This window comes from Penicillium chermesinum (genome assembly GCF_028974085.1).
Source record: "Penicillium chermesinum strain IBT 19713 chromosome Unknown utg000003l:1.0-5111272.0:1.0-5115320.0, whole genome shotgun sequence".
Classification (NCBI taxonomy): domain Eukaryota; kingdom Fungi; phylum Ascomycota; class Eurotiomycetes; order Eurotiales; family Aspergillaceae; genus Penicillium; species Penicillium chermesinum.
The window spans coordinates 3,349,143-3,362,955 of NW_026695313.1; the positions used below are offsets into that span (position 1 = coordinate 3,349,143).

Here is a 13,813-nt window from a genome sequence, read left to right on the forward strand (position 1 = left end):
CTGGTTCTCATCAGTATGGACGAGAGAGCTGAATTATAGCGTCAGCTTGAGGAGGAAGTGCGAGGGCGAGAAGAAGAGAGAGGCGCGAGAAGACCCAGAGCGTCGTGAGGGGGAGGAGAGATAGCCTTGAGAGAACGAGAGGCGAGCATTGGAAGAGAGAGAACTGCAAGTGCAACGCAACACTCTGTTTCCCCTCCTTAATCGATGCCACAATCCTCTGTCCCAAGGGCTCCTAAGTTATTCCATGAGCTCAACTCACCTTGGAGTCTTAGACGTTTTTCTACGATCATGAATTATGTCACGTGATAGATGAACCCGTGACCGAGATTTTGCGGGGCAAGCCGGTAGGTTTCCTTGCGACAAAATTGGCGCCTCCTGATTCCCGCCGCCTATTGTCAATGAGATCCGAGAGGAAAGTCCGCGCTATCCCACCTCGCCTAGAAAAAGATGCGTGAGTACCCAACATCATTCTGAAGGCCAAAGCCATCGAAGGTCTTTGAAAATATTTCCGTCAAAGGAAAGGACTCCTCGTGGTTTGAGAATACGTTGATTTCTGGTCAAAAAAGACTGATTCTCATAACAATACGTGCGGATTTCTGCGTGACTGAAGATTCTGCTGCCAATCATCAACTTTTTAGAGAAACCTGCGCACAAGACACTCCATCGAGGTTGCCCCCTCCTTATCTTTGTCTCTACGTACCGTAGACAGGTCATTTTCAACGTTTAAATCACTTAACAACCTACCTTTGAAGATTTGCCGAACTGGTCGTCAATCGACCTCTTGATTCAAGTGAGCCACCTCCTCGGATCCTGCCTTTATCATTGATGGTCTAACATCCACTTACAGGCCCAAAATCCTTATAAGAATGGGTGATCGACGATCAGATTCAAGCTACGACGGCGAAATTGAAGATGCAAAAGTTACGATAAGGATGAACGCCAAAACCCTCAATCAACTCTCTTCATCAGCTCAAGCCGCCCAACAAAATCGGGGCAGAAATGCAATTCTGAGCCTAGGAAATGCTGTACAGAGTTTCAAAGATAAGGAAGAGAAAGGCAGTGGTAATCATGGCAAGCCTGAAGAGCAAAAGCAAAATGAAAAGGATTAAGCAAAGATTTCAGCTCAGGTTGTCGAGACTTTAGTCTCTGAATGCCTCACGCAAAGATAGATCATACTTTTTTTTGTCTTCCACTTTTTGCTCAAGAAACTCAAGCGTGTTGAATGTCCAATAAGGCATAGTGATTATCCAAAATGTCGAGTCGCCATTCTGGGCTTTCGAAAACCTTGGCTGGATATAGTCATAGAAGATCTTGAACAGTGCTGTAGGACTGTTCAAAGCAAGAGAGCACCAGAATGTCCCTTTTTCCCATCCCTCTTGCAATATAGGATACAATAACGGCAATGACGTTGTTGAATTTTTCGATTCTTCCTCTGCCAATGCCTCCATGAATTCCGCATGAAGAGTCTTGTAATCACCCAGGCTGATTGAATCGATGGCTTGATTTGCCAACCAATATGGAGGGTGAATCATCTCCACAGGCCGAGAGCAAGCCCATTCCAAATCAATGAAGCATTTGATGTTCCACTCATCGTCAACAAATATGTTACTTTGATGGATATCAGTGAGGCTGAGAAAGAATGGGCCCCGAAGAAGGTCCCGCCGAAAGTAGCAAGGCCAGATGCTCCTCATTACCATCAATGCCGACGTTTGGTAGAAACCATCCTCGAGGTGGCTCACTGCATTAGGTTGATGACGTAGGCGGCTTTCATGGAGTGAGAGAATGTCATTGATATATGAATCAACGGATATGTATGTAACTTTTCGTGGCATATCAACTGGTATTTCCTCATTTTCCAATTGGTGGATCTGGAGAGTGAGCGGCCTATTATTCAACCTCAGGTAACCTTTGTTATCCAAGATGAATGAGCCGATCCTTGGTAATGGGACTCGTGTTAGAGAAAGTAGAGTACGAGAAAGGCCACGGAACAGATTCATCCGTAGTTGAGCGTTGTGACGGCCCTTTTCCCACGATTCAGAAAGCATTTTGCCTCGGGATCGTTCAATGTACTCAATCAAAATATAACCTGCACTTAAAGAAGCAGGCGCCTTGTTACTAATCTGAACAAATCGAGAAGGGACTGCATAGCCTAGCCATGCCAAAATCCGCCGGCGGACTTTTTCTATCGAGCGTATGACGATAGGCAGATTGTCAAGAGAAGTGAACTGGAACGATAAGCATGATGTCCACGGGTATTACAGCATGCATACGTACAGTCTGGCCAGTAGCAAGTCCGAACCCGTATAGATGGGGGATGGCAACATCTGGACAATTCGCCTCGAGCCATACATATGTCCCCGCTTCGCAAAGTATTTTCTCATCGGCATTTCCGGGGCAAGGGACATCCCCGACCCGATATGGCAAGGGGAATCGTATAATCATTTTTCTTTCTGGCTTTGGGCCTTGGCCGTCGACATCGACTGGGATGCAAATGTTAAAGCTTCCACGCATCCACTGCTCAGGGTGTGCAATGTGACATTTGTCTGCCGAATTCAAGCCAAGTTGTTGAGCAACAATCGATCTGATTGAGTCACGATTCCGGTGTAGGTAAGTCAAGTAATCTGTCTCCTGATCCCAGTATGTTAATTCATGAAGAACATTGCTTTCATACTCTTTCGCGGCAGAGTATGTGATGGTGCCGTTAAGGAGATGACGTGGCTTCAGTGCAGCTAGTCCAGGAGCATGGACTGTGGCCATTCTTTTCGAATTTCCGGAACTTCGATCGCGTGTAGTGCAAATACACCTTGCGAAAAGTAAATCACTAGTCTGGCAACGCTGACGATCGGTCGTTGTTTCCTTTGAAAAGGGGTATTTCACCGTCCACCGGGGAAATGTTTGCCCTTCTCCGATAGAGCAAGGGGACTGCTTAGTCAGGTGATACCACGTGGGAATGACCATGGCGGGGGATAGAGCAGCAATTTTTCCAGTACTTTGGAGTGTCAGGCTGACGGCCAAGGCGGAATGTTCGGTGAGGATGAGTATAGAGGAGTTGATGGTGAGAGAGGGCCCTGGAGCAATACAAAGCAGTGCGCACAGAACGACGTATTCGTGAGAGGAAGCGTGGTCAACTGAGAACAGGAAAATAACCGTATAGGGCTACGTTCAGTCGTGGCCGAGACAGCGAGTAATTTCAGAGGGAAGATTCGATCACTTGATTTGCACTGATTGGGTACGGCTATTTGGCGGTTTGAAACTGCGCAGGCAGAAAAAGTCACCGAATTCAAAGAAGATCGTTTTTCCAAGAAAACAAAGGGGAACATTGAATATCCTGCTCATATTACGTACAGTACATAGATATGCTCAGTGGTGAGATTCCTTGGCCTCATTTACTTTTTCTTCTCTCCTTCTCATCAACCTCTGGCGAAATGATTCAGTATACTCATCCGGGTCCCACGCCAAAACCCTGTCTTCCATCTCCTTAAGCTTTCTCGTCACTAGCCGTTCCATCTCAACCTTTTGGTTTTCATCCAGCAGATCCAACCGCTCTTTCCATGCCTCGCTGGGATCGTCGGTCTCCGTAGGCCCAAAGAACCGCTGGTCGATTTTCTGCCAGTAGATCGCATCAAACGCAAAGCTGTGCAGAATTGCATACACCACCCAAAAGTCTCCGCTCTCCCAGCTCCGCTGCATCTGATCCGAGAGCCGATACTGGCTGTACTGGGCGCCTATATCTTCACAATGCCTCATTGCTGTGAGGAACGTCTTTAGGCGGCGATCGAATACTCGGGCCCAGTCCTCTATACCTTCGGACCAATATTCGGGCTTCTCGATAAGAAGCCACCATGGTGGCGCGTATGAAAACTCCACCGGTGCTGCATATGTAAACTCCCAGTCCACCACACCTGCAATATGCATATCTTCATTGAGAAGAACATTGGCTGGCCGGAAATCATCACACCACAGTTTGAATGGACCATTCTCAAAACTTGGTAAGAATAGTTTCTTGTCCCTGGCAAGCGTATAAAACAGCTGTCTTGCAACAAACTTCCGGCGACAGTCATCTGCAGACTGTACCGCATCATTCCTTTGATGCAGTAAATGTTGGATGTTGAGCTGTGCCAGGGCTTCAATATATGAAGATGCTGTCTTGAAAGTGGCATCTAGGGGTGGGAGTTTTGATCGAGGTAGAGTCCCTAAACGGACAAGCTCATTCATATTCATTGACAATGGCCGGCGAGTCACTTCCCAGGAAAAATCATCTATCTGACCAAGGGACCCTATTTTGGGGAATTCTGGCTGAGCAAGCTGAAGCAAGATCTTTGCTAGTTGTGTATATAGCAATTCAAGTTGATCTTCCTCAATATTTGGGTCAAGGATTCCTCGCTCTTCATTTAGACATCCTGGTGTGTTAAGAGCATCATACATGGTTGTTGTATGTTCCATATGGCTCATCATAATAAAAGGGCTCAGATTGAGGGGGGCTCTCCTCCCGTGTACCCGAGTGAAGAACAAATGGAACTGGGATTGATGTCTGGTCCGAGATATATCGCATCACGGCAACTTCGTTCTGAACCTTTTCCTCGGGAAAAAGAATAGCCCCAGGTTGTGAAAAGCGAATGTTGGTCGCGCTGTATGTGTACTTCATTTGTAATGTGATATTGAAAGACCCCTTTCGAAGAATTGTAAACTCGGGGTCGTCACCGGAATCATGCTTCAGGATAAATTTCGCAATCGGTCTCTTGACGTCGATATCAAGAAATTGAAGCAACCAATTGTCGGAGACATCGTCGGATTGTTCCCATGCAACATCGTCGTAACACATCTGCGGGTCCATGTTTTCAGATGCGTTGGCTGTTTCTCGTGGCGGGGCGATAGGAAGGTCGTGACTGAAGATGGGTCGCAGGAGTAATAGTGTAGTATGATCCCTTCATTTGATCGAGTCGACAGAAGTACTACTGTAAATAGATAGCGAGACTCGCAGGGATCTAGAGAAAAAAAATATGAAACATGGGACCGACGAGCCATGAGAAATTGGGAAAAATCGCATGGATGAGGAGAAGGATCGTCAAGCAATCATCCAAACAAACTACAGTCACGTGATAAAGCCCCCTCACAATCACATAACCATCCCACCAATCAGAAATTCACAATATGAAACTCGAAGCGCGGTGGCTGGAACGATTATCAGCCAAGTAAATACTGGTTGTTACTGTTATTGCCATCCATTCATAGCACTCCGTGAGACTTAGCGCCAGCATTTCATGCACCGTCAAGACTTTATGCCAGTAGCATCCATGAGCCTAGAGGTTTCCACTAGCCACATCGACGACTTTGCTGGAGTGAGGCACGGTGCTTCTTAATACTAATCATAGAGATCATTGGTATGTTAGCCCCTGAAGCGCTGACGTAGTGTCATTGACTGGTCCAAATCAAGTCACTGCCCATGATGTCTTGTCAAACCAAGGTCGGAGCCAAATAAATTATAGGCTATGGCTACTCGAATTCTAAATATAATCATGTAATTAAGATGATAAGGGGCAATGTCTCCATATCTGGAAAGGTCTCAAGCCTCTTCCTCGCCGTGTACGTTAGCCGCGCGCTCTATGCGGGCTTTGTTTATGGTGTGTTCTGTTTCAGCTGTTACATCGCTGTACTTGCTATGACGCAGACCTTGGTTACTTGCATCGGTTCTGAGGTATTAATATCAAGTTGATTGCCCACAATCTGTTTTTTATCCAACATCAAGAGACGAGCTCTTTTGCCCCTTCACAATTTCTGTTGATATTACTTCCTCGACCGAGAAAGGTTAGACTTATGTTCTCCCTTCTCAAGGTGTTTCAAAGCTCACCACTTTGCAGATTCGCGCGACAGCCACCACCCTATCAAGATGTCAGATTCAAAGCAAGCAGCTCGTGATGAAACCAACTACCGATTGGGAATCTCCTCCAAGAGTTCAGAGATTCTTCAGAAAGCAGGTAGCGGTTCCGCAAAGAAAAGAGGGAAATCACACACACCAAGCGAAGTCAAGTTTCCCAGCCCAGATGAAGAGAGAACAATGGACACTGCTGGGAGAGAATCCGCCGACAAACGGAAACATGCCACGGAGCAAATTGCCAAACATTACAGAGACAGCTCCTGAGGACTTGAATGAGTTGATTTCTAGTAGCCCGGCAGATATTGAGTTACGGTTGCATTTTCCGATGTTGCTTTTTTCCTTAACTTTTGGTGCTATTGGAAGGCTCTTTATGTGTTTTGCAATTTCCTTTGCTCAATATTTTGGTTCGGATGTTCTCAAACATCACGTTGTGACGTTCTATTTGGTCTGTTACGTTTTCGAGCCCTTTGATATTTTTCTTGAGCACTGTACTCTTCTTATCACGGATGTGATTTAGAAAGGAAATCTAGACTAAGTTGAGCTTGAGCGATGGCTTCTTAAGAAGTATAATTATTACCATAAGACAATTGGGCTTCCACTTTAGATTATAGACACTTATTTGCCAGAACCCTTCTCTAAAAGATCCTGCTATCAATGCTTCATCACATCCTGCTACATTAATCCGGTCAACCCTCATGACAAGCCTCAAGTTCCAGAGGTTGGGACAGGGCTCCCCGCTTTCAAGCGCTCATGCCTGGTTCCTGAAGCCTAGATCTAAATTGGGCTTACAGCTCAATCAAAGGTATCTCAATTACGCATATTTTTTATATGAAAGATAATTATAAAACCGTGAGTAGCCTCAGTAAGAGACATTTGTCCCATTACCGTTGCAAGCTGGCAAGACAATCTCAGAATTCGTCTAAATCAAAATGCCATCCGAACTGTATCCACACCTAAATCCTTCATTGTAAGCAGGGTATCCGCGCCCCCACCTAGCTTAACGTGCCCGGAATCCGACATGTGACAATCATACCTAGCCGCCGAGGCTTAAATCTTGGTTGACCTAAATAAACCAGAGCATCTCAATAATTAGCGCCAGGGTTCCACCAACAATCACACTCTACGCGCCGATGAGGAGCGGATAAAATTAAAAATACTTTGATAGGCAGCGATCCCCATGATAGTCGTGCCAACTCCCGTGTCTACGGATCCAGCATGGGATTTGGGCATTTCCTGCGACTACGTACACGGTGCACATCACTGGCATGGCGCTGAAATCCCATTTGATGCAACAACGTGATCTCACACCAGTTGCACCGGAGCGGCAGTTCGTCTAGGTGGATGGCATCAAAATGACGCGTGACACAGCCAGCGTCGTGGAACATCTGGAAGCGCACACTTTCCGGGGCTTCCTCACTGGCAAAGCATTGGAAGCATGCCGCCGGTCGCTTAGCTTTAGCAAGGTATTCCCTGGTCGCACGTGTCGGTCTCGGGGGTTCAGAATCAGATCCAACCCCCGGGTCGGGATCGGTTTGAGTCGGCTGTACGGCCTGCGGCAGAGTTACCGACTCAGCCAATAAAGCAGATTCAGAGGTTTTCTTCCTCGGCCGGCCTCGCGGTGGGCCTCCTTCATGAACACCGCAGTACTGCGCAACAGCCGCGGTACCTGTATCGCGTCGACGCCACTCAGCCTCTACTGAGTTGGAAACCGGGTAGGAAAGAAGACTTTGCACAAGATGCAACTGAAGAGGGTGCATAGTGTCCTCTAGAGATGACCGGTCTTCACACTCTTCCTGGACGGCCGTACCCGACAGCTGCGCTTCTATGTCTAAAAAGGCTTGTTCTTCGTCAAAATTCTCCCGGACCTTCTGTCTAAGGCTACGGTGTAACCTTTTCCGCGTGTTTTCTACCTCCTTTTTCCGCCGCTCAAGCCGAAGAAGTAGTCCCGGTTCCAGGGTCTCTTCATATTGCACGCGAATCTTGTTCAGGTTGCGCCGGGCTTCCTCCAACTCGGGATGATCTTCAACTTGAGCTCGCTGTTGATCAGTCAGATAGCGAGGGCGTCGAGTGTCCCGCCAGCGACTCTGCCGTGTGACGGCGCGCATCAACTCCACATCCGGGTCAATGCCACAGATAACCCGTATCATGTCGGTGTCAATTTGCAGGGGTGATAATGGTTGAGAAACGTACGAGGACTGGCGTGCTTCATGATCAATTGGTGCTGCTCCTTGCTCACCCATCCTACAGAGATCAGTCACCTCTTAGAAACCTTCCAACAGTGTCGATATAAGAACTCACCACTTTCATTGAGCACCTTACCGCTTCCATATCGGAACTGGTGAGCGTGGAAGGTTCCTTTCCACCCGCGAATCTCGCCAAACTGGACCAACAAGGTGGACATCGTAGCCTTAGACATCTGCTCAGTTCGTTGGATTGTCGGGACTCCTTTGATTAATTCGGTCTTGCAGAATATGTACCAATCAGACTTCTTTGGATCCAAAGGCACCAGGAGTTGCTCGCAGGCCTTGTTGGGTAAGAGTTTCCGGAGCTTGGTCTTCGAGGTCAGCCTCGGATTCCGAAACGCCCGCGCATGGAATAGGACACCAAAAAGCAGCGTGTGCGGGCACATCACCAGAGAGGGGCCGTAGACGATCTCCGGAAGTGCGAAAGTAGTTCTGGAAATGAGTCGGCAGAGTTAGTGTTATGATCCTGAAATCCCTAGAGCCCTTTGGAAGCCTCGAGAGATATGGTGATCTACTACGTGGAGACAGAAGCGGGAAGGGAAGAGAGGGATAACGCTTGCCGTACAGTTTAGTCAACCCAAGAAACTTCTTGGTCCCTTCGGAAGTAAGTTCAATCAAGGGGATGGGTGGGCCGCCTCGGGGATCCTTCTGGAGGGAAATTTGTAGATCCTTGAATTGGAGACTCAACAGCGCATTTCGCCGGTGCAGCGTGAAGATGCCTAGGGAATTGAAAAGGCACACTTGGATCCGTTGGAAGCCTAAGTGGAATTTCTTCTCCTGGGTTGATAGGATTGTCTCATTAAAAGGGCCGATATCCTCGATATAGACCGGCGTCTTCTTTCCAGGTTGTGTATCCAAACCAAACTCTTGTACCAAAAATTTCATGCCCTGTATTCCACGGTTAGTCAAGGTTATAGAGTTCAACTAGGATACACCCGAAGAACACTAACCCGTCGTATTTCCGAGCTATCTTTATCGTTGATCACAATCTTGGTAAGTTTCTGATAGTACAAGCGGAGGTTCTTCCAGTCGGTCTCAAGGGTGCTAGCCTTGTTGATACCCTTAAGATGCCGTCCATCTTCACCACGATCGATTTGGAGACACCAGCGAAGAAACCGATATAAGTCGTTGTTCGACGCCTTACAGAGCGCTTCCTCGACCTTGTACCATTTCGGCTCATTAGGCCGGTTTCGTACTTGGCTGTTACAGTACCTGTCTAACGCTTAGAAGATATAGAGTGAAGGAGGTCTCGACGCTCCACCTACCTTTCCCACCGACTCTTGATCCGCTCCTGTCGCTCAATGGTACCTGGTGCTTTATCGAAATCCTCTGGAATGTCAGAGAGATTAAGCCCGCCTTCATCTAGGGGATCCTCGTAAAAGTCTGCGGTGTCGGCGCAGAGCTGAGGTTCTGGGTAAAGTTCCTTATCCGGTCGCATACGCTTTCGGGGCCCAGGGTCATATTCTGGCTCTGAAAGTTCCGTCTCATAGGTGGCGTCATCGTGCTCTGAATCGCTCGCAGGCGTGGTACTAGAGTCCTCACCGCTAGTATCTTCTTTGAGCGTGCTATCCGACTGTCCTCGAGGACGCTTCATGGTCAGAATGACTAGGCGAATAACTAGGAGAATAGAGTTAGCGAGGGCATAGAGGCCAAGATGCCAGCCGACAAGACCACGAGTTGGTGAAGAGGATAGGTGGTTTACACAGAGATCAAGGTGTGCCTCGTTTTAGAGGGCGATACCCTAGAGTTGGGCCGGTCAAACGTGGCAGAGGCAAGCGTGAGTCGGAGAAAAAGACAGATGAGAGCCGAGAAAGAGAAGGACAGTTGAAAGGGAAGCACTTGCGATGGAGGGAGAGGAGGTGGGAGGGCGAGGGTAAATATAGGGAAAGATAGCCACAGCGAGCAGGCACTATCGTCTGTGGGTACTGCGACAGTGAAGCCATCTTTGGTGCCCTCCTATGTCGAACCAACACTTGGCCTTCGCCAAGGCAGGGGCGGCAGAGAGCGTGCAGGGTGAGGAGGCCGAGCGAGACCAGAGCGCTACGGAGTGGGTCGTTCTGGTGCGTGGTCTTAACATGGCAAGAGCGTGTCGCGACCACGGCATCACGTGTTACCAAATGACGGCCGAAAAGGGCTGCACTCGACGCCGAAAAAGGCACCCCTTTGGTAAGTCCAAGTTGTTATCTAGTAATAACATATCCCAAGAATCCAGTTTCTTCTATATAAAATTCGCACTTCTTAAGTTTCAGTATAACCTTCACTTCTCTAAACTTCTGGAATATAAGCTTGTTATATTGAACATACTCTTCTTTATTATTCGAGTAGACCAGAATATTGTCTAAGTAAACAACAACAAAGATATCCAGGTATTCTCTTAGGACATCTAAGATAAATCTTTAGAATAATACTAGTACATTAGTCAATCCAAATAGCATGACCGTATATTCAAAATGTCCAAGTTCGGTCCTAAATACTATTTTCCATTCGTCCTCTTTCTTGATTCGTAGTCGGTAGTAGACTTCTATGATATCGTACTTAGTGTAGATTTTGGCTTTTCCAATAATATTTTGAATACTCTAAATCAAAGATAGCAGATATCAATCCTTAATCGTAGCTTCATTCAATTGTCTATAATCGATATACATTTATTACCGTTTCGTAGGATCTTTGTGTTTCTTCGTAATAAACAGGATAGGATATCCTGCTAGTGACTTCGATAGTTGTATATATCTTTTTTTTAAGTTTTTGTCGATATATTCTTTCAAGAGACGTTTATTATTCTTATTAAGTTGATAGATCAGCATAAACTTAGATTCTACTCCCGGTTTAAACTTAATCTTGTAGTTATATAGTCTATATTCTAGCAGCATGCTAATTAGTAATAATATAAACATATCTTTGAATTCCTTATATCGTTCAGATATTTATACCTCTTCCTCTATCCCACAAAAGACTTTCGTGTCTTCGGCGTGGTCGATTACTATATAGTTATCAATTTCGTCATCTGACATTGCGACTTCTTCTATAACATAGATATCTATTCTCATGATAGTATACAAGATCCTATCTCCTAAGAACCGAGAACTATACTAGATTTTCTACCTATACATATTCTCTGGTATACTTGTCTATCTAGAGCTAAGTGTTACGGACCCACTTCGGTTGAAGAAAATAAGTCAACCACGACCAACCGATCTGTCAAGATTGACACACACGTGACAAGGGAGCCAGGTATGGCAGCCGACCAATTGGCATGAAGGAGCCAGGAACAGCTGTCTAAGGCAGCAAGGCAACAGTGGCTCATCAGCGATGTGCACTGCACATCAGCGATGCGCGGAGCGCATCAGCGATGTGTCCCGAACACATCAGTGACAGGAAGGACTGGATATATAAGGACACTCACTTGGCACCATGTATTTAGTTCTTCGCGATCAATCTCTTCTTGATTCTACATCATTGTTACTTAGGAACCACAAGATTGGAATACGACAACGGTTCATTGTTCATACTTGTCTCGAATCCAAACCTAACGACGAAGGGGAGATCCATAAGAACCTGACCTCGTCGGCGCCCTCAGCAGCTCCACGTTTACTAAGCAAGACCTCTAAGGACTTGAGCATCTAAGGCCTGTTGCCGTGTGTGATCGGTAGGCATTGCAATAGAGTGACGAGACACCCTTGGCGTGCAGAGTGACCAAGAGAAGTATCACCCTTTGAGGACCCACTCACCGAGACTCGCTAGGTAGTGCGTAACACATTGATCGCCCATCTCGAACAAGTACGACACTGAACAGCAATTGACGCCCTGACCTTGACGCCACTATGTCGACTCAAGGCAGTAACACCCCACGCCCACCAGCACCAGCTGCACCACCTACCAACGCTCAGTTGGAAGGCATGCTCAGCCAGTTACAGGAACAAATTATGGAACTAGAGAAGCAACGATTGCCACAGATCAAACCACCGAAGCCAGATTTCTTCGAAGGACACCGAGGCAAGTTGCGAGCATTCTTGACGCAGATGGATATGCAATTACGACTTGTCAACTTCCAGTCCGAAGTCGATAAGGTCATGTATGCATCCACGTACCTGCGAGGACAAGCGTTCGAATGGTTCGAACCATACATCCGGGACTATACCGACAAACCCAGCAAGGACCGCGATGAAGCTACAAAAGAAGTTTTCGCGTCATACTCCAACTTTAAGAAGAAATTAGAAGCCACCTTTGGGGATGTTGATGCAACCCGTACCGCGGAACGACGATTGAGGAGACTCCGACAAACTGGATCAGCCAGTGTATACACCGCTGAATTCCAACAAATCATCTCTCATCTCGATTGGGATGAGGATGCGTACATCGCCATCTATGAAGACGGTCTTAAGGAAGATGTGAAAGACGAAATCATGCGAATCGACCGACCCGATAGGTTGAGCAAACTCATGGAAGTCGCAGTTAAGTTCGACAACCGACTATACGAAAGATCGCTTCAACGACGAGAAGCACGACAGTGGCGGGGACAAGACAACCTCCCCGAACCCACGGATTCCGACGACGAGGAGGTCGAAGAGAGCCACGACAGGCCCAGTACAATGACCCATATGGATTGCAACCTATGGATCTGGACGCGGCAGAAAACCCACGAAAGGAAAAGCAATATAGGCAGATGAAAGGAAAATGCTTCAACTGCAACCAAGGAGGACATTTCGCAAAAGAATGCCCTAAACCACGGAAACCGCGACAACCGCAGCAACTTCGAGCAACAAACGAGAGCCGAGGCGGATACAACGAGACCAAACAAATCTGCGCCACGGAAGAGCGCGAGAGGGACGAAACATTATCAGACATCCAAGACATGCTTGAAGCATGGACGACGCTAAGTGAAAGCGAGATCGCAGACAGCGAACCAACGGACGGAACCGCGAGAAACACCAACGACAAAGACACAGAAGCACAGACGTACGAGGGGAGTGACACCTCGGAACTGTTGAAAGAAAACCAGCGACACGAGTTCCCAGAGATCGATTGGGATAACAGAAGTTGGACTCTGGACGAATCCGAGTCCCAGGAGCAAGAGGGACTATCCCAGGAGACACGAAACCTCGTTCAAGGAACGAAGGGCTCCCAGGACCTCGAATACGAACCTCCATGCCCCGAACTGCACTACCAGGACCCAGAATGGGCCGTCGAGATATTCAACCGAATTGTCAGGGAAGAACCCTACATCAGAGGAGCAGTTATGAAGTTAAACGAGTTGTGCGAACTCATGAACAGGAACACCACCAAAGAAGAAAAGAAGAGGGCCTGGATCGAGTGCGACCCACAGCGGTACGCGTTCCGACCAGAACACGAAATACCCTACAGCGCAGGATGCCCGTGCGATGAAGCGGATTGCTCATGTCGCGGATACGCCAGGCATCCCGACCACAGCACGATACCCTTCACGCGGTGCTATGAACTACATTCTTGCCCGCAACACGACAAAGAAAAAGCTGAGGCCAAACCCTACCGACTCGAAACAAACGTATACGAGAAAGCACCACGATGGCGACGCCAGTACAAGAGCAGCTACCTGGCCAGACACGGATTGTTACCATCCGACCCTGCCAAGAAGAACCAGAACCAATCAATTTGCGGAACGCAGTGGGGACCTCACCTAAAGGTCGAAGTGATCCTTATGGGAAGAAAAGCACGAGCG

General features: G+C 47.5%; 6 protein-coding genes across 6 annotated transcripts; 3 read left to right on the top strand and 3 right to left on the bottom strand.

Annotated features, from left to right (window-relative positions):
- Positions 1-866: 866 nt before the first annotated feature.
- On the top strand, positions 867-1,109 carry N7468_004191 (uncharacterized protein; the record flags this gene model as incomplete). Its single annotated transcript, XM_058473488.1, has 1 exon — positions 867-1,109. The coding sequence occupies one exon, from the start codon at positions 867-869 to the stop codon at positions 1,107-1,109; it is 243 nt and encodes an 80-aa protein (XP_058332491.1).
- Positions 1,110-1,139: 30 nt separating this feature from the next.
- N7468_004192 (uncharacterized protein) lies at positions 1,140-2,757 on the bottom strand (the record flags this gene model as incomplete). The annotated part of the gene is made up of 2 exons (XM_058473489.1): positions 1,140-2,225; positions 2,275-2,757. The coding sequence occupies 2 exons, from the start codon at positions 2,755-2,757 to the stop codon at positions 1,140-1,142; spliced, it is 1,569 nt and encodes a 522-aa protein (XP_058332492.1).
- A 603-nt stretch (positions 2,758-3,360) lies between these two features.
- On the bottom strand, positions 3,361-4,834 carry N7468_004193 (uncharacterized protein; the record flags this gene model as incomplete). Its single annotated transcript, XM_058473490.1, has 2 exons — positions 3,361-4,383; positions 4,424-4,834. 2 exons carry the CDS (start codon positions 4,832-4,834, stop codon positions 3,361-3,363), a joined length of 1,434 nt encoding a protein of 477 aa, XP_058332493.1.
- A 1,053-nt stretch (positions 4,835-5,887) lies between these two features.
- N7468_004194 (uncharacterized protein) lies at positions 5,888-6,139 on the top strand (the record flags this gene model as incomplete). The annotated part of the gene is made up of 1 exon (XM_058473491.1): positions 5,888-6,139. The coding sequence occupies one exon, from the start codon at positions 5,888-5,890 to the stop codon at positions 6,137-6,139; it is 252 nt and encodes an 83-aa protein (XP_058332494.1).
- Positions 6,140-7,077: 938 nt separating this feature from the next.
- On the bottom strand, positions 7,078-9,712 carry N7468_004195 (DUF3435 domain-containing protein; the record flags this gene model as incomplete). The annotated part of the gene is made up of 5 exons (XM_058473492.1): positions 7,078-8,116; positions 8,170-8,550; positions 8,684-9,006; positions 9,069-9,330; positions 9,384-9,712. 5 exons carry the CDS (start codon positions 9,710-9,712, stop codon positions 7,078-7,080), a joined length of 2,334 nt encoding a protein of 777 aa, XP_058332495.1.
- A 2,227-nt stretch (positions 9,713-11,939) lies between these two features.
- Positions 11,940-13,572, top strand: N7468_004196 (uncharacterized protein; the record flags this gene model as incomplete). The annotated part of the gene is made up of 3 exons (XM_058473493.1): positions 11,940-12,702; positions 12,750-13,443; positions 13,503-13,572. 3 exons carry the CDS (start codon positions 11,940-11,942, stop codon positions 13,570-13,572), a joined length of 1,527 nt encoding a protein of 508 aa, XP_058332496.1.
- Between the last annotated feature and the right edge of the window lie 241 nt (positions 13,573-13,813).